General features: G+C 34.2%; 1 protein-coding gene across 1 annotated transcript in view; it reads left to right on the top strand.

Moving 5' to 3' along the window:
• The window catches only part of ND-23 (NADH dehydrogenase (ubiquinone) 23 kDa subunit), a 65869-nt gene extending 44888 nt beyond the window's left edge, over positions 1-20981 (top strand). Inside the window, exons 5-6 of the mRNA XM_090391035.1 lie at positions 5783-5911; positions 20685-20981. Of these exons, the coding sequence (XP_090247161.1) occupies positions 5783-5911; positions 20685-20816 (261 nt within the window). The 3' untranslated portion in view covers positions 20817-20981. The remainder of the gene's footprint in view (positions 1-5782; positions 5912-20684) is intronic.
• The last annotated feature ends 455 nt before the right edge of the window (positions 20982-21436 follow it).

Below are 21436 nucleotides of genomic sequence, written 5' to 3' on the forward strand. Positions count from 1 at the left end.
TCCAGACCTACAAAACTTAAATACATGTCATTGTTGTATTCCCAAAATTTCTCAACTATTTGTCTTAAAGTGAAAATCTGATCCTTACAACTTCTATTTGGCCTGAATCCAGTTTGTTCTTCACCAAGCTTTCCTTCCATAATTTTTCTTAGCCTTTTCTCAAGTATATTTGCAGAAATCTTACTGAATGGATGGGTACTGTGAGAGCTTGCTTCGATTATCTAGAATGCGATGCTATGACTAGGCCTTCTGATTTATGTAATGTAGACACTATAATATTTATATTTTCCTATTTGAGCATTTCATCTACTCCAGCTCCCTTTCATACATTTCAGTTTTTGATGTCTTTTTCTACTTCAAGTATGGATATGTATTCCTGACTGCATTCCTGTTGGAAGTTTTTTACCACTGTGTTGACACTGCTTGTCTCATTTAGCAGTCTTTAAGTAATTACTCTAGACATCTAGAATATCTTTATCTTCAGTTTTCATGTCAACTTTATCAACTCTGATTCCTTTTACAATATTCTTTCCTCTGTTTCTAAGCTTTTTCAATAGCCTCCATAATATTTTTCCGCTTTCCTGATATTTTTCTGTTTTTATCAAAGTCTTCCCATAACTTCTGTTTAGATAGTTTTACATAAGGCTTTGCTTTCTTACATTTTTCTCTGTATTCTCTAAATAACACATGCTAACTTTTTCTTGTCAGGAACTTTCATTATGTGCTTTCTTCTTTTCCTTGACTGCCTCTTTAACTTACTGCATCCACTACGGAGTTGTAATTTTTCTCTTCCTGCAGACAACTTCATCACATGCCTCTGGTTGAATCAGTCAGTGTTTTCTTCAGTATTTGCCACTGAATTTCCAAGGTTTGGTTCTTGTTTTCAAAATATTATCATCATCTGAGACCTCCAGGGAGTTAAGGACTCGTCAAAGGAGGCTATAAATCACCCAAACCGGCTATCATCCTTTCCCTTAAATTCATTCAAACTAAATGCACTCACTACCCCTAAGTGCAAATTATTCCACTCACTCACTCACTGCTCTCTGAGAGAAAACCTAACTCTTACCCCATTCTTGACTGTGAACAAACTTAACTTCCATGGATGATCCCCTTTCTCTCTCCACTTTCCCTATAATGAAAAATTTCATCAGTTGATATCCTATAACACCCATTCAAAGATTTATAGACCTCTATCGCAATCTATCCTCATAATCTAAATCCCATAATCTGGATATAATCTTTGTAACTCTTCTTTGCATCTTTTCCACAGCTTCTTTATCCCCCTTGAACCCAGGAGACCAAATCTCTGCACAGTAACCCAGGTGTGGTCTTATCAAAGCCTTATAAAGAGGCAGAATGACTTCCTTATCTTTTCATGTCAAGGTTCGCTTCAGCGTCGCAATTACCCTCTGAGTTGTATTTGCAATTTTTGCTATGTGACCTTTGAACTTTAAATTCCTATCCACCAACATGCCAAGATCCCTTGCCTCTTCTAATCTTGTAGCATAACCTCACTAATATAATATGCCACTGGAACTCTAATATGCCAAAGTGCATAACTTTACTCTTACTAACATTAAACTGATAGCCATTTTCATTTGCCCAAATTTCCAGTCTATTCAAATCATTTTGTAATTGCTGAATATCAGTAGCATCCATAATTGCCCTGCCTATCTTTGCATCATTGGCAAACAATTGCACATCTGATGTTTGATCCTGCCTGATGTCGTTAATGTATAGATTGAACAATAATGGTCCAAGGACTGAACCCTGAGGTACACCACTGGTTACCTTAAATCTGGCAGATTCACATCCACTTTTTGATATCTGTCTGTCAACCATCCGCTGATCCAAGTCGAGAGTTTATATTCCGATCCCATATTCTCTAGTTTATGCAACAGCCTTTCGTGTGGTATCTTATCAAATGCCTTAGAAAAATCCAACATTATCATAGTTTATCCATTCCCTTTATCCAACTCGGCTGTAACATTATTATAAACCAATGCTGTTCCTCGCAGAGTACAGCATGTTTCTCTACCCCTTTTATATGCGAGTTCTTACCAACTTGTCTAAAATATTCACTACCCACCAGAGATACTGATAGGTCGGTAGTTAGACACATCAGTTTTTGCACCACCTTGTACATCGGAAAACATATATTCCTTCCTTTCCTGTGGTATCATATACAAATGTGTGAAAGGCCTAGCCAATTCAGCTGAACATTCCTTTAGCAAATGGGCTGATATTCCATCTGTCCCTATAGATAAATTTTTATCCAGGTTATCAACAGCTCTTCAACCTCATTTTCATGAACCTCTAACTCTTCATCCATTGTAGCAGTAGCACTGTGCACCATGTTACCATATTTATAATATGGTAACATGGTGCACAGTGCAACTTGGTTGATATATCTTAGCAAAGTGAGCACTCATTAACTGAACAATCTCATTAGCTTTCAACACTCGAGTACCATCTGCATTGAATAAACTTATTCTTCCACATTCATTCTTTCTTTTTCTTGCAGCATTCTTTTGGACTGCCTTTAGCTTGCATGGCCAATTTCTTTTCATACTCTAATTTAACTTTCCTCACAATACTCGTTACTTTTCTGGCCTGTGCTTTATATATTTCATAACTCTCACTCTTTTTCTCACAATATTCTTCACAATTTTCTCACAATCTTCCGAACTACAAAGCTGGAAATAATTATCATTATTTCCAGCTTTGTAGTTCGGCATGTAACCTGTTTTAATCGGAGCATCAGTACAATTAGATACTTCGAAAGAAAGTACAGCATGATCACTGTCACCAATTGGTGGTTAAATAGCCATATTCTTGACAGAGACCCTTTCTGATGCTATGAGCAAATCCAATATTCTTTGACCTTGAGTTCCTTTTTGTACATGCTACTTGAGAAAATTGTCTCGTAACAATCGAATAAAATTCCTCTTCTTTCTTGTCATTAGATTTCTATTCTACCCAATCAATGTTTGGAAAATTAAAGTCACCCTTAATAATCATTCGCTTGGCACCCATAAGGCTAAATTGGCGATGTATTTCTTCATCCCCTGCAACTGAATCGCCAGGTCTGTAGCAACATCCCACCATATATTTTAATCTGTTAACCTCCACTTCACACCAGATAGACTCAAACTCACTGCTACATGGGACATTACCATCATTGCTTTCTTGTGTTTCTACCCTAAATGTACTTAAATTATCTGATATCATTAGTAGCACTCCAACTCCTTCCTATCTCTTCTGTCATTCCTAAAAATAGTATACCCATTACACTCGATCCACTTACCATATCTGATTCTGATAGCCAGGTTTCACTAATGCCAACAATCTTAAGCCACTTTGTATTCAATAAAGCAATGCACTCAATCCACTTTGTTTCTAATGCTCCTGGCATTTGTGTATAATAATAAATTGCCACATAGCCTATTCTTACAATTAGATATATAGTCTATTTGATCTTGTTCTAGAATTTTCCTTTTCCCTCCCCAGACCACTTAAAAGGTCTGAACCCAAAGCATATTTTTCCACCCCTTTGCCACATACATAACCATGTTCGAAGACATTGATATCTTTATCATGTTTGCATACCATAGCTGACCTTTCATACACATTTTTCATATTCCTCCCTTGATGATCTAGTTTCCCTGACTCTCTGCATTAGGTCTCATACCAAGCAGTATTTTCTCCATGCTTCTGATTCCAAATGAAAATGCATCAAAAATACCCCACACATCTAAAAACTTGCATCTGTATCTTCTACACAGCCTGTGCGGGAAATCATTTGCTATCATCGCCCTCCTCCTTAACTAAGTACTATCATATTTGGGTAGCAATCCTACAATTTTTACTCTCACATTTCTTTCTCACTTCTTCCAACAGACCTTTCATATCTTTTCTCATACTATATTTGTCACCACTTAAATTATTAGTACCTACCAGAACTACCGTCTCTTTTACTTTTCTTTTTTGGTTTTCAATTATGTTTGTTATATTTTAAATTTTTTGCTCCCAGGAAACTAGTAGTGGTGACTCCCTCAGCAAGCACAAATTTTAAAATTGAGTCACCATACCATATCACCTTTTTTTTCTTAGATTTTAACTGAATTACCTTGTTGTTATTAATATTTTGATTACCAAGTTCAGTACTTTCCTGCCTGTTCTTGTTCTGATCCTTTTTCTTATCCTGTCTAAGTTTAGTCAAACTTAGACAGGATAATTTAGACATTTTTCCACCTTTTCCAATTCCCTGGTCGATTTTCTAATAATTTCTTTTAATCAAGATATTTTTAATGTCAACTTATCCTCTAATAAATTATCATCATCACTGCAGCAATACTTTTGTTCATCAGGACAAATGCTTACCTTGGTAGCAACAACTTCGGCTTTAGACACGTATTTATTCGTATGGTGTTTCCTCCTTTTCTTTCCCATTCCTATTGGGGCGAGTTGAGCTCCCTCATGGGGGGTTAAGTATTTATGACTGTAGATCCGTGTGTGTTCACAGGGCCAGTTTGCATGTTCTGGGGGACAAAAAAAAACCCCAAGTTTACAGGTGGAAAAAAAAAAAAAAACCTACCTCCGTATGAGACTGGCTAACTCGCCTTTTGTTGGAAGAGACCAGATAAAGGTTCCTCACATCATGGACGGGAATCGAACCATGGTCTTTCCAACCAAAGGGCTTCGTCTATACCGACTGAGCTATACAGGCTCTGGCTTTAGACACACACTGCCTTGTTACGACAAGGTTTCGGCACAATTTTTAAGAGTGGTAAAAACTAATATTATTTCTGTAATTATGTTATAAAATGCTGTAGTACAATAATTACACTAAAAACTACAATAATATACTAAAAATGCATAATTAAATCTAAGAAAATATTTAATAAGGCAACAAAAATCACAAATCTTTCAGTTCTCTAATAGCGTGTCTTTTCACCTGATAGCCTTGATACCAATCGAAAAGTTATTAATATCTTAATTCCAGTGGTTGCTTATTTGTCATACTTAAAGCTTGCTTATCAGATCAGTATGCTTTCTTTAGCTCAACAGTGGAGCATGCTGCAGGTTTGAATTCCATTGTTGGCACTTGGATGTTTTGTAAATGTCCTTAAGTGGAAGATAAATGTCATCATTTGGTATGAGACTTCCACCCTGCTTATTGGGGACCTAAAGTGACTTGAAAAAGCTTCACATTTAGTCTAGTCTATAAGCTGAGTTTCCAGATTATATAAAAAATAATAGAAACTAAATTTTTTTTAAAATCTGAATGAATATCAAAAAAAACCTAGCCTGTCTATGATTAAAGTTTCCAACCTTTCCTTGGCGAACTCACAAAAAAAAAACAGGATTGATGCATCTGTGAGTGTTCAAACAAAAATGTCAGGACTACTTCTATTGAAGAACTGATAAATAATTATTATTATTATTATTTGACACCTCCAGGGAGTCCATAGACTCATCGAGGGAGAGCACCTGCTCTACAACTCTGTCTCCACCAAGAGACCGTAACTACACCAACACCATCTACTGCCAACCACTACACTGGTATTTCCACAGACAATCACAATAAACCTGTGAAAGAAATGTCCATAAGAAAACTAGTAATAATCTCCTGTGTTGAATCGTTGTTTTTTCTCCTACCAGGTAATGATACTAATTGTGAATATTATATGCTCATCATTAATAATTCTGAACATACAGAAATTTTATGTTCATGTTATCTGTAATAAGATTCACTTTTTCTTTTTTATTATTTTAGGCCATTACTATTGAAGCAGAAGAACGAGCGGATGGTAGTCGTCGTACAACACGTTATGATATTGATATGACAAAATGCATATATTGTGGTTTTTGCCAAGAAGCATGTCCAGTGGATGCAATTGTAGAAGTATGTATTCTAAGCTGAAGATGTGAAATTTTTGACAAATAGAATATAACCCAATGTAATTTAAAGCTCAGGAGATTGCAACTTGACTGCTTTCAACTAAACATAAATGAAATATATAAATGGTTTCTAAAATATATATGTCTTGGTGAGTTACAGTTACCTTTTACTGTATACCTCATAAGGACCTGAGAAGTAGTTTGTTATAGTTAGAAAGTTTGCCATAATGAATTTCTTTTTCCATAACATTGTTGCTGTGGTTTGAGGCTTTTTTACTTTGCAATAGCAAGTGATTTTTCTTTAATGATGCTTATTGGAATATGAATTAACTATATTTATGTCATCATCATCATCATCAAATTCCTGACATGTACCCTCTAGGGGTGTACAGGATATGATAGTACTACATGAAAAATTTACATCATTACTAACTTCCTATCTACAATTTTCCTCCAAATCAGTCTATTACTTGTCAAGACTCCAATATTATTATTATCAGATCTTATATTTCTATCGTCTAAGGCACATTGTACCGCATCAATCCACCTATATATTGGTCTTCCTCTGGGTCGTTTTCCTGCCAACCAGGCAGATAACACTTGTTTTGCTAATCTTTCATCGCCCATTCTGTTTAAGTGACCATACCACCTGAGATTAGCGCTGACGCATTCTGAATGCTGACAATGTCAAGTTCTTTCCTAATATCCTCGTTTTTAATATGATATTGCCATTGATGCCATCTTGTTCACCCCTCTAATCTTTCTCAGGACTCTCATATCTACGGTCTCTAGTCTTTGGTCAAGTGTTTTACTTATGACCCCTCTCAGATCCATAGGTTAAAACTGGTTTGAACACTGTCTTGTATACAGCTAATTTAGTGTTCCAACTAATTTCTCTCTTATTCTATATGAATTTATTCAGTTGACTTCCTACCATACCAGCTTTGTTGATTCTTTTGTCTCTTTCTATATTTAATTTACCATCTTCACTAAAATTCATGCCTAAGTAGCTGAAATGTTTTACTTGTTCCACAGGTTCTCCATTCACAACACAGTTGACATTTTAAATGATTCTGCCTATTTTCATTGTCTTTGTCTTTTTATTGCTGACCTTCATACCATATCTATTATAACAGTTATTCAATTTAGTCAGGGAATCTTGCAAACTTGTAGCAGATTTCTTTAGAAGTATAACATCGTACACATAAATCAAAGAGCTGACATTAACATCTCCAATTCTGATATCATGTTTAATGCCACTTTCCTTCATAATGTGATCCATATAGATAATGAATAACAGAGGGGATAATGAACATCCTTGTCTCACACCAGATTTAACATTAAACCATCTTCCTGTACTTCTTTCAATTCTAACTGCTGACTTACAACTCAAATAAAGACTAAGTATTGCTTGATATAATTTTCCATTGACACTATATAACTGTAGTGTATTGAATAGCTTCTCTCTTGGCACCTTGTCATATGCCTTTTCCAGATCGACAAAACTTAAATACAGATCTTTGTTATATTCCCATGCTTTCTCAACTATTTGTCGTAAAGTGAAGATCTGATCCTGACAGCCTCTATTTGGCCTGAATCCAGCTTGCTCTTCACCAAGCTTTTCTTCCACAATTCTTCTCAACCGTTTCTTAAGTATACTTGCATAAATCTTACCAGGAATACTCGGTAGGGAAATACCCCTGTAATTCTCACAATCAGTTTTATTTCACTTTTTATATATGGGTACTATGAGAGATCTATTCCAATCATCGGGAATTTGTTCCTCTGTCGAAGCCTTTTGAACTATGCAGTGCAGTCACTGTAAGTCTTTTATACCTCCATACTTCAGCATTTCTGGTCGAATATCATCTATTCCTGCTGCCTTTCCACATTTCAAGCCTTTGATAGCTTTTTCTACTTCAGGTATGGATATGTATTCCTGACTGCATGCCTGTTGAGTGTTTTTTTACCACTGTGCTATCACTGCTTGTTTCATTTAGCAATTTTTCTAAGTAATTACTCCATACTTCAAGGATATCTTTTTCTCCCGTTTTCTTATCACCATTATCATCTCTAAGTCCTTTTACAGTACTCTTTCCTCCATTTCTAAGCTCCTTCAATAACCTCCAGAATATTTTGCCACCTTCTTGATATTTATTTTCTATGTTCTTGCCAAAGTCCTCCCATGACTTTTGTTTAGCTAGTTTTACACAGTGTAGCTTTCTTACATTTGTCTCTGTATTCTCTAAGAGCACAAGCTGACTTATTTGCCAGGAACTGTTGATATGCTTTCTTCTTTTCCTTCACTGCCTCTTTAACTTCCTGTGTTCTCCATGGAGTTCTGATTTTTCTATCCTGGCAGATAACCTCACCACATACCTCTCTGGCTGAATCAATCAGGGTTTTCTTCAAGACTTGCCACTGAATCTCCAAGGTTTGGTTCCTGTTCTCAAACTCTTTCATTTTTTTCTTCAATAAGCTTTGTGTATTTTAGTCTACAGTTCACATCTGAGAGCTGCTCAACTTTTATTCACTTTAAAACTTTGTTACATGTTATGTTTTTTAAAATGAAATTCAGTTTTATCCTGCTCAAGACTAAATAGTGATCACTTCCAATTTCAAATCCTCTATACACTCTGGTGTCCTGCACCAGGGAGAAAACATCACTATCAACAATAACATAGTCAACGAGACTTTTCTTATTCCTTGCCTCTTCTCTCCATGTTAATTTGTGCACATTTTTATGTTGGAACATGGTGTTAGTAATAATCAGTCCGTGTCCTGAGCAGAAATCCAACAGGTATTTGCCATTATTATTAGCTTTGCTCCTTTCTCCAAATTTTCCCAAAATATTTTTGTATGTCCGACAATCATTTTCTACTCTGCTATTTAGATACCCAATGAGGACCAACTTTTCCTTTTTCATTGTGTCAGTTGATTTTTCTAAAGCATAAAAAAATTCCTCCACTTCTACCTTAGTAGAACCTTCTCTGGGATCATAGGCACAAATATGTCTCATTGTCCAATTCCTCATTCTGTATTTGCCCACATCACCCTACTTGAGTCTGCCTGCCATTCAAGATTAGCCTTGTATTTAGTGTTGAATATTATGGCAACTCCTTCTTTTCCTTGATTGTTATTGCCTGAATATAACATTTTGTATTTATTGCTCAGAAAGAGCTCAGTGGTGTTTTTTTTTTTTTTTTTTTTGTTTTGTTTTGTTTGATTGTTTCAGTCACCCTTATCACATCGATCTGGTACTTATCTAATTCTTCGGCTAGCTCCATTTCTTTGCCATTCAGGCTTCTTATGTTGATAGTACCGATCTTTAACTCTGATGTTGAGTAGGGGTGTGCTTTCAGATTTGTTCCAGTAGCTGACTTTTCGTTGTTCGCCCTGGTTCCCTGGCGAAAACAACGGGGGCCTTGTGTAACCGGGCGGCGCCCCAGGTACAGCATGAAATTTTGTCATGTTGTACCATCATTTTATATATTGGTTTAAGCAATAAGAATACAATTTGGTCGGCTAAATCCCAAATTGCCAGCCCATCCTCATTCGTTCAGTATCCAGGTAGATACCCAACAGGGTGCAACACAAGAAAGTGAGGATTGGACATTAGGTCAGAAGCCCTGGTCGGTTCTCCGCATTCCTTTAGAGGCTATGTGGAGGTGTCCTCTCAGTTATACAGCTTTGACCCTTAAGCATCCCTTAAAAAAATATATATATATATATATGAAACCTTGGAGGCTAATTGGCAAATTATTTCTTATTTCTTGTGTGTGTTCTCTCCACATCTTTATGTTGGAAAATGGTATTAGGAATGACTAGTACATCCCGAAAAGAAATCTGGGTACTTACCATTAGTTCACCATTGATTCATTCAGCCAAGGAGGTATGTAGAAAAGTTTTTATGAGAATGGGAAAATCAGTACTTCATGATGGGCTTTAAAAAATTAATGGAAGTAATAGAAAAGAAGATAGCAAACTGAAGTAAGTCAGCAGATGGATTGCAAGAATACAGAGAAAAATGTAAAAATGCTATGCATAAAAGTTGCTAACAAAAATTCCAGAAAGGCTTTGTAAAAATATAGAATATAAATATCACTCTTCTGGAGGCTATTGAAAAAGCTTAGAAATGGGAGAGAGAGAGAGAGAGTTTTGTTATCAGAGATGTACTAGTCATTCCTAATACCATTTTCCAACATAAAGATGTGGAGAATGCACACAAGAAATAAGAAAAGTGTTATTGACTATTTTGGTGCTTATGGTGATATCCTCACAGATACGCGTGTATATAGGAGATTTGAAATAGAAGGTATTCACTATCTTCAGCAGAATGAATATCATGATGAAAAAAGTATTGCACTGAATGTTTAAAAAGAATCAAAGTCCAGCAGGTTTCAAAGGTGAATAGACTCGGATATGACATAAAAATTGTAGATAGAGGTATTCTGGATATCTGTGGTAATTGAAAGATTGTTAAATGAAATAAACAGTGATGGAACAGTGGTAGAAATTATAAAGAGGGAGGAGTACATATTGTTTCTTCTTCATGTAGCTTCCTCAGTGAGAGGGTGCAGCACCATGTCCTTCCAGTTCTCTCTGTCGGTGGCTTTCCTTTTTGTTTCTGCATAGCCATTTGAATCCTGTCCATGATCTTATATCTTCAAACCATGTCCTTCGTTTTTTACCTCTTTATCCTTTTCTCATAATTTTTCCTTCCAAAACTGTTAGTATCCCCTGTCCTGCTGAACCTCTCAGTACATGTCCTGCCAACATAAAGGTCGTTCTCTGTAGGACATCTGCATTTGTCACGTTTTCTGTCCATGAGATTTTCAGAGCTCTCCTATAGCACCACATTTCAAAAACTATTATCTTTTGTCTTATTCTCTTCTTGATTACCCAGGTCTCACTTCCATATGTGAAAACTGGCCACACTAATGTTCTTATCATTCTTTTCTTTGTCTCGATACCCACAGAACATCTGAGCAGATCTTTATTTTTCCAGAAGGCATCATTAGCTATGTCTGTTTTTATTTTCATTTCTTTATCTTACTTTCCATCTGCAGTAAAGTAGGTACCTAAATATTTGTGTTCTGTTGTATGTTTAATTTTCATATTATTTATGAATATTTCTGGCTCTGATCTGTTTTCTTTTGAGATTTTCATAAATTTGGTCTTTTTTGCATTTATACCTAATCCAAATTATTAGTAGCTGCAGTAATTTGATTAATTTGTTTCTGTTTTCTGCTATTAGAATGATATCATCAGCATATCTAAGATTGTTGTATTTTATATCATTGATACTAGTTTTTGTTTTTCAATCTTTTTCATCACTGTCTCACTATAGATATTAAATAAATTTGTTACTTGAGGCAAAAAAAAAAAAAAAACCTTCAGAACCTGAAAAGACACTGAAGTAGATAATATTAGAAAAGAATGTTCATATATGAATGTATGAATTTTTTTTCTATAGCAACACTGAAAATTCAAGCAGTTTGGTCAGAAGGTTAAGTTTAAAGGTGATGAACTCCCATAGATCTGTAAAAATTGAAGATTGAAAACAATGTGAGAATTTCTGAGTGTTTCAGGTAAGATTATGTAGTATAATTAAGAAGAGACTAAGAAAAATTGTGAAAGAGAAACTTGAAGAAGAACAGCTGGGTTCAGATCGAATAGGGGTATTAGGATCAATATTTTTGTTAAGGCAAATAGTCAAGAAATCATAGGAATATAACAGTAATCTGTATTCAAGTTTTGTAGATCTAGAAAAAATATAACAAGGATCAAGGAAAACCAAACCATCTTCTCATAATATAGTCTTTAATTCTAACTACTGGTTTTCAGTTGACTGAAGTATATAGAATATATAGTCTGATGTAATTGTAGGTAGGGACCCATTTTATTAAATTTATATGGAATAAGAGTTAGTGAAAACTGCACACTGTAAGATGATTTTCAAACTTGTTCATTTAAACTAGTTGATCAATGAGTAGAAACCATAGCTATGAGAGTTCTGATTAAGATCAGAGGATTGAAAAAATGACATTAAGGCCAAAATCATATGAGAAATGAAAATATTAAGAAGGAACATGACATTGTTGGCATTCAGAAATGTGTGTGCGCAATCAGGAGCTAATATAATCTAAAGTGTTATGCTTGCTTAAACAGAATGCCAGGAGAAATGTTAGCAAAATAGATTGCTGTTACTTGGAAAAGGACCAAAGAAGAATAAGATCCATTTAGATTGATGCAGTTAGAAGTACCTCAGAGAAATGAAATATAAGTCAGACATGAAATCTGATAGTATTTGAAGTCCTGACAATCACAAATTAATTTGGAGGAAAATTATTGATGGGAAGTTAGTTATATTATAAACTTAATCATGATAGTAAATGTTGTACATCATACATTCCCTTGAGGTTATATCAGGGCATGTTGAAGAATTGCAACTGTAATGACTGTTTAAATTCAAATTGCAGACCTAAGAAACTGTATTTGGCATGTCTTGATCTTTCCCCATTCGTACACTCACACATACTCGCTTTCATGTTCTCTTTCATAGCTTGTTCTCTGATTTTGCACTTTCAACATCATGAAAATCATACTGAACAATACCTCCAAATGCCTAACTCCAAATTCATCAGTCATATACACAAGTCTTTTCATTTTTTCATTGGGGAAAAAAAAGAGAGAGAGAGAGGAAAGTATTCTATCATTGCATGTCTCTCAATTGCATAACAATTAATGGTTAGTTTATTTGCTGCTTGAATATCTGCATAATAAAGAGATTACTGGTTGAGAGTAAGTGAAATGTTTAAAATAAAATTGTGTGAAAACTAAAATATGATGTGTGTGTGTGTGTGTCTGGTGGAAAAAAACCTATTAGTTATGATTGGACAAAATTTGCAATTAGGAACGAATACTGTTTTGTATATATAATGTTAATAATATTGTAAGTCATGCTTTTTTTTTTTTCACCTATTTCATTAAAACATATACAATAAAAGTTTAGTAGAACTAGCCTTTGTCAAAAAAAAAAAAAAAAATTTTCTTATCTAGTAAACTAGTTAGAATTCAAATGTTTTTTTTTTTAATAGAGTGAAGAATAGTGTACCCATCTTGAAATTTGCATATCATTACTGTATTTTTCATATAATACCTATGCATGGTATTATATATGAATAGTCATTAGTTTTCTGCATGATAAAATTATTGAGACTCTTAAAAGACACACAAAGTTATTTATTCAATTGTATAATGTCCCCGCTACTGCCATTTCCTCGTCCCTCAGTGATTAATGTTTATCCACCTTCCCACTATGATATTCAGGTAGATATCAGTAAGATGTGTTTGTAGATGAGGTGCTTAAGGGTAAAAGCTGTATAATTGGGAGGAGACCTCCACATAGCCTTTTTAAGGAATGTGGAGATCAAGGCTTTGTCTGCTGCCTTCTCTAATCCCCCCCAAAATTCCTCCATTTCTTCCTTAGTAGAACCTTCTGTGGTATATTCATAGGCATGAATGTCCCCCATTCTGATATTTGCCCACATCATGCTACTTGATTGCCTGCCATTCAAGAAGATTATCCTCATATTTACTGTTGAATGCTATTTAGCTACTCCTACTTTTCCTTGATTGTTATTGCCTGAATATATTGTATTTTTACTTATAAAGATCTCACTTGTTTTTTTGTCTTCTTTGTTTCAGTAATGCCTATCATAGAAAAACTTTTATTGGGATTATATTGATCAAGTGTATATAATAAACAACTAAGTTATACCAACTAGTTTCACCAACTAAGTCTGTTGGCATCTTCAGGGTACATAACTGATGTAAGGCACTAAAAAGTAAAAAACTGTTACAAACTAAAATCAACCGATTCCAATTAATTGGAATCGGTTGATTTTAGTTTGTAACAGTTTTTTACAAAACTGATGTAAGTACATAACTGATGTAAGGCACTAAAAAGTAAAAAAACTGTTACAAACTAAAATCAACCGATTCCAATTAATTGGAATCGGTTTATTTTAGTTTGTAACAGTTTTTTACTTTTTAGTGCCTTACATCAGTTATGTACCCTGAAGATGCCAACAGACTTAGTTGATGAAACTAGTTGGTATAACTTAGTTGTTTATTATATACACTTGATCAATATAATCCCAATAAAAGTTTTTCCAGAGCTTTTTGGTCAAGAAATTTTTTTTTAAATGCCTATCATGTCGATCTGGTATTTATCCAATTCTTCTGCTAGTTCCATTTCTTATCAATCGATGCTTCTTATGTTGATAGTACCAGTTTTGAACTCTGTTGATGTTGATTTGGGATGTGTTCCGGAATTTGTTCCAGTAGCTAACTTTCTGCTGTTTGTCCTGGTTCTCTGATGAAAACAATGGGGACCTTGTTTAACCAGGTGACACTCCAGCCAGAAATTCTGTCATGTTATGCCAACATTTTACATTGCGGTTTAAGCCAACAAGAATACAATTTGATTAGTTAAATCCCAAACTGTCTAGTCCTTACCTTCTCGTGGTGCACCCTGTTAGGTATATACCTAAATGCTGAACAAATGAGGATGGGCTGACAATTTGGGATTTCACCAACCAAACTGTGTTCTTGTAAATGGCTAAGAAAAATTGTGGAAGAGAAGCTTGGTGAAGAACAAGCTGGATTCAGGCCAAATAGAAGTTGTAAGGATCAGATTTTCACTTTAAGACAAATAGTTGAGAAATTTTGGGAATACAACAATGACATGTATTTAAGTTTTGTAGATCTGGAAAAGATACCAGAGCAAAAAAAAAAAGCTCTTCAAAATGCTACAGTTATATGGTGCAAATGAGACATTATATCAAGCAAAATACATAGTTTCTATTTAAGCTGTAAGTCAGCAGTTAGAATTGAAGGAGATACAGGAAGATGGTTTGATGTTAAATCAGGTGTGCAACAAGGGTGCACATTATCTCCACTGTTATTCATAATTTATATGGATCACATTATGAAGGAAAGTGGTACTAAACCTGATATCAAAATTGGTGATGTTAATCTTAGCTCTGTGCTTGATGCGGATGATGTTATACTTCCGAATAAATCCAGTGAAAGTCTGCAAGATTCCCCTGAGTGAACTGAATAACTGTTATAATAAAGTTGATATGCAAATCAGTAATAAAAAGACAGACAATGAAAATAGGCAGAAACATTGAAAGCATTAACTGTATCCTGAGTGGCAAATCTTTGAACAAGTAAAACATTTTAGCTATTTAGGTATAATTTTTAGTGAAGATGGTAAATTAAATATGGAAATAAAGAGAACACAATTAGTAAATCTGGTATGGTAGGAAGTCAACTGAATAATTTTATATGGAAAAAGAGAGAAATTCGTCAGAATACTAAACTAGCTGTATGCAAGACAGTGTTCAAACCGATTTTAACTTATGGATCTGAGAGATGAGTTAAAAATAAAACATTTAATCAAAGACTGGAGACCTCAGATAAGAGAGTTTTGAGAACAATTTGTGAAGTGATCAGATGGCAGCAATGGCACTATCACATTAAAAATTAGGATATTAGGAAAGAATCTACCATTATTAGCATTCAAGAGTTAGCAAAGCTAATCTCAGATGGGTCACTTTAAAGAATGGTAGAGGAATGATTAACAAAACAAGTGTTCTTTTCTAGGTTGTCAGGTTAAAGGCCCAGAGGAAGACCAAGATATAGGTGGATTAATACAGCAAAAAAGTGCCTTAGAAGACAGAAATATAAGATATGATAATGCTGGAATCTTGACCGATAACAAATTAATTTGAAGGAAAATTTGTTGATCAGAAGTTAGTAGTGGTGTAACTTGTTCATGTAGTATTGCCATAATATCTTGTATATCTCCCTAAGTGTGCATACCAGGAATTTGATGATGATGCTTGTAGACAAGTTACAGGTCATATGCCATTTTAAAACAGTCGGGTCTTTAGGACTTTTGTCCTGTTCTTGTGATTTTATTAGCAGTCATAGTATCATTATTGTTAAAATAGGACAAAAATGAAGTGGGTATATGATTTTTTCTTCAAGCCACCTCTCTCATATTAATGTGGAAATTGGAACGTGCTACTGGTTCCTCTGAACAATTGTATACCTTAGAGGGTATATTGCTATTTAGCTACCTATACCATTCTTTTAACCATATCTGTAATTTTCATAATATTGAATTACCTAATGTACAACCAAAACAACAAAAAAAAAAAAAGGCAATTTCACAATGGAAGGATAAAAATAAATTGATGATAAAAATGTGACAAAAACTAAAATTTTAATATTGTGCAAATTCTAATTTTTTTCCCACTTATCTGTAAATCAAATAAAAACAGATATTGGTGACTGAAATATTTTTTTCTCCTACTACAGAGTATGGGATAAATGTGTAAAATCCATTATGCCATTTCATTATCCAGTATACATCACCTTTCCCAGTCCTTCCTAATATTGTGTCACACTGTAATTAGTAGTGATATAGTAACTATGCATTGATTATACTAGTATATATCTGTTGCTATAGTATACAGATCTCCATGATGTATCTGTTGCTTAAAATGAGAAACTTTTACTTTAAAAGTGCCCATGTTTTATTTCATACATTTTTAATGCATACTGTCTTAGTTTAGGCTAAACTTTTAAAGTTAAAAATATTTTAAATGATTTGCCTCTTATATAAATTCATCATCATCCAATTCCTGACAAGTACTCTCAGGATGTGTGCAGAATGTTATAATAGTACTATACAAAAAAAAAAAAAAAAAAAGTTACATCATTACTAACTTCCTATCAACAGTTTTCCTCCAAATTAATGACTTATCTGTCACGATTTCAATGTTATCTGATCTTGGTCCACCCAGATCTTGGTCTTTTTTTTCCTGCCATCCTGACAAAGAACACACATGTTTTGCCAACCTTTCCTCTCCCGTTCTGTTTAAGTCACCTTACCATCTGAGATGAGCTCTACTAATACATTCCTGAATGCTAACAATGTCAGGTTCTTTCCTAATAATATCCTCATTTTTAATATGATACTGCTATTGATACCATCTGTTTACTCCCTCTAATCTTTTTCAGAACTCTTATATCTGTGATTCCAGTCTTTGATCAAGTGTTTTTATTTCTAACTTACTCTCAGACCCATAAGTTAAAATTGGTTTGAACACTGTATACAGCTAGTTTAATGTTTTCACTAATTTCTCTTTTATTCCTTATAAATTTATTTGGTTGACTTTCTATCATACAGTTTACTAATTCTTCTCTATTTCTGTATTGATCTTGCCATCTTCACTTCCTATCATACCAACTTTGCTAATTCTGTTGTTCTGTTTCCATATTTAATATACTGTCTTCACTAAAAATTATGCCAAAATAGCTGCAATAGTTTACCTCTTCTATTGGTTCTCTGTTTAGTTCATAGTTGTTTTCCATGTTTCTGCCTATTTTCACTGTCTTTGTCTTTTTATTGCTGACTTTCATACCCAAATTTATTACAGCAGTTATTCGGTTTAGTCAGGGAATGTTGTAGGCTTGTACTGAATTTATTTTGGAATATAGCAATCATCTGCATAAAACCAAGAGCTAAGCTCGATATCTCCAATTCTAATATCAGGTTTACTTCCATTTTCTTTCATAATGTGATCCATATAGATGATGAATAATAGTGGAGATAATGAGCATCCTTGTCTCACACCTGACTTAACATTAAACCAGCTTCCTATGTATACGTCCTTCAGTTGTAACTGCTGACTTACAACTCGGATACAGACAAAGTATTGGTTAATATAATGTCCCACAACAATAGCATTTTGGACAGCTTTTCCTCTTGGCACCTTATCATACATATTTTTATGATCTACAAAACTTAAATACAGATTCTTGTTATATTCCCATGATTTCTCAACTGTTTATCTTAAAGTGGAAATCCGATCCTTGCAACCTTGATTTGGCCTGAATCCAACTTCTCCAAAATTCTCTTCCACAGTTTATCTTAGCCATCTCCCAAGTACAGTTGCATAAATCTTCCAGAGAAATTACAGGGAAATTGCTGTGTAATTCTCACAGTCAGTTTTATTTCCCCTTTTATAGATGGGTACTATGAGAGCTCTGTTGCAACTATCTGAAATTTGATTCTCTGACCAGGCCTTCTGAATTATGCAATGTAGCCACTGTGAAATTTATACTTTCATATTTAAGCATTTTATTATTATTATTGTCCATGCAGTTAGCCTAGTGGCTGTGCGCTTCGCAACCATATGCCTGGGGAAGGAGTGTCCTAGGTTTGATTCCCATCAAACGAGATGTGAGGAGCTGAAGGATCTTTCTCAGCCATAGCCAAGTTAGCCGGTCTTGGGACAGTAGGATTCTTTTCCCCCAGTTTGTCCTGGGGTTTTTCATCCCACGAACAGGCAAACTGGACCGGTGAACATACAGGATACAGCCATAGGATATAGTATGGCAAGGAAGGCAACGGGAAACCACTTGCTCATAGTCACTTCCCTAATATGGTTAGCATAGCTACCTCTACTGTCTATATGGATGAAAGGAAACTAATCATCATCAATTATTATTATTATTTGACATCAAGAACTCATCACAAGATGGCATTCTCCTCTGCTATACACATCTCACTGTCAACGCTACTACTTAATTTTCCCATTACACACATCAATACCACCTATCACCACTAACAACAATGTTTTTTGTCTATAAATTGCATGTGTTGTCATGGCCGACTTTTCTGTATGCAGGATGCAAAATCTAAGCTTCTGGGAGAAAAAAAAGAAAACTGCTACCTCCATATGAGGTCAGCTAACTCACCTTCAATTGAGAAATTATTATTATTATTCACCTCCAGGGAGTCCAAAGACTCATCGAGGGATTCCGTATATAAAGATTCTGCTTGTCATAAGAAGAATTGAACTCAGGTCTTTACCAATCAAAGGATGTGATATTCAGTTCTTCTTCCAGTTGTACTCCAGAGATGCTCAACTCCAACTGCTTTCCTACATTTCAGATTTTTAATGGCCTTTTCTAATTCAAGTATTGATGTGCATTTCAGATTGTAGTCTTTCTGAGTGTTTATTGCCACTGTCTTCTCACTGCTTGTTTCATTTAGCATTCTTTCAAAGTAATTACTCCAGCATCTAGAACATCTTTTATCTTCATGCCATCTTTATCATCTCTAATTCATTTTATGATACTCTTTCCTTCATTTATGGTTACCTTTCTGCCTATGCTTTTACTTTTCTATTTTTAGTTTCTATGCTTTTATTTTCTATGCTTTTACCAAAGTTGTTCCAACTTTGTTGAGCTGATTTTACACAGTGCTTCACTTTCTTACATTTTTCTCTGTATTCTCTAAGAGCACAAGCTCACTCAAATGTTAAAGTTGATGATGACAGTTTTTTTTTTAATTCTAAGTCATTGTTCACCATGAATTTCTTCCACAAGGCAAGACAGGGAACAAGGAGTGTTATCTTGAAGTAATGCAACATCTTCGTGAGACTATCAGAATAAAATTGGCCTGATGCTTGGAGGGAAAACCAATGGATGCTTCATCATGATAATGTATCCACTCACATCATTACTAATTCATCAGTTTTTGCCAAAACACAAAACAACAGTCATTCCACAGCCTGCTTACTCACCTTACCTCACACCAGCTGACATTTTGAGTCAGTTGACTCAATAATGAAAAAATCACTAGTGGAACTGTGCAGTATCCCGAAAGAAACGTTCCAGAAATGTTTCAGAGGATGGAAGGAATGTTGCCAGCACTGTATACAAAGTAGGGAGAGTACTTTGAAGGTGAAAAGACTGAATAACTTCTAAGTTGGACAGGAAAATTTTTATTAAAAAAGTTTGGGGATTTCCCAAACAAATCTCATATGGCATCTGGGGGCAGGGGATTTTGCTGTTCAGGTAATAGTTAAAAACTACAAATAAGATTATGGAGCATTCCATTTTTGGATTTCTTTAGTGTGAAGTAGGGCTTCTGTATTCAGATAATAAATAAAACTGGTAACTAATACACATAACAATTGATTTTTAAAGTCAGTTTTAGATTGGGATGTGTAAGAGTAAGGAAGTTGGTTGTTATTGTATGTATCATTCATGTTTGCAACACATTTGTAGCTGACTTAATAATATTTAGATCATCTGAGGAAGCAGCATAAAATGGAAGAAAAAATGTTATGTACAAAAAAAAAAAAATTATGTGTAAACAATGAAGATCAAATGGACATCTGCTTGTGATCATACAGTAATTTATCTTGCATGCTGGCCAGCAGAGGTATAGTTATTCAGTAACTGTGCCCTCTCTCTCTTCTTAAAAATTTAATTGATCATAGTGCATTTTTATTTATTTATTTTATTTATTTTTTTTTTGTAATGCTGGAACATCATGATGTTACATATGAAAGGACATTACAACTTGAAATGTCTATTTGAACAACCATAGGTGTATTTTGAAGTTCAGATAATCAAGAGATCAGCTTATTAGTTATATTATGTTTCTCCAAGTTTCTTGATTGTTGTTGGTTGCTGCAGCTTTAAGTATTTTTGTTGGAATTTATGTTTTGAAATGTATATTTAACGTAACAGTCATGGAATGGTTTATTAGAATAGTACTAGAAAGTTATAAATTTATTAAGTTTATTAATAGTTTAAGTCATGAATAAAACATTAAATTCTAATATTACTTTTGTAAAATAAACATGATTTCATTCACTCTTAACTTTTTTCTAACCTAGGGTCCTAACTTTGAATTTTCCACTGAGACACATGAAGAGCTGTTATATAATAAAGAAAAGTTACTCTCAAATGGAGACAAATGGGAAGCAGAAATTGCAGCTAATCTTCAGGCAGATCACCTTTATAGGTGAGGTGGAGTGACCAAAAAATGCATTTTTATTTATTTTTTGTAGGAACTCTCTAGATCCAGAAACTAGCATGAGAAGATTATAAATTTGCAGAATTATGAATGATGAAAAGTTTGACATATTGTATATAAAGCAGCTACAGAGATAAATAGTGAAAAATTGTTTTTAGCTTCTGTTATCTTTATTTATTGCTAACAATCAACAACTATCCATTTTGATTATGCCCTGAATATTTATTTTTTCTAGTATCAGTTAAGTATTTGTGAAATTAGTAGAATAATGGTGGCCAACTGTTGTGTAATTTCATTTTTTTTTTTTTCCATGTTAAAGATGTTACCATGTGTAAAAATTTAATGGGCAAAACACTTATTAGTTTTATGAATCATTTTGCCCATTTAATTCAGAGACATTAAACTGATTATTGCAGACTTTGTTACATATATAAGAAATGTCCTGGAAAAATATATTCAAAGAAGGGTTGAAAAAAAATTGTACGTGTGTGCGTGCGCTTTAAATGAAGGAGAGTAAAGAGAAATGGGATTCGTTGCTTGTAATTCTCTGTAAGTCTTACATGTTGCAGTAATATTAATTTTTCCATCATCAATCTGAAAGAATTTTTTTTT

This window comes from Typopeltis vanoorti, chromosome 4 (genome assembly GCF_054136105.1).
Source record: "Typopeltis vanoorti isolate ZY-2024b chromosome 4, IOZ_Tvanoo_1.0, whole genome shotgun sequence".
NCBI classification, from domain to species: Eukaryota; Metazoa; Arthropoda; class Arachnida; order Uropygi; family Thelyphonidae; genus Typopeltis; species Typopeltis vanoorti.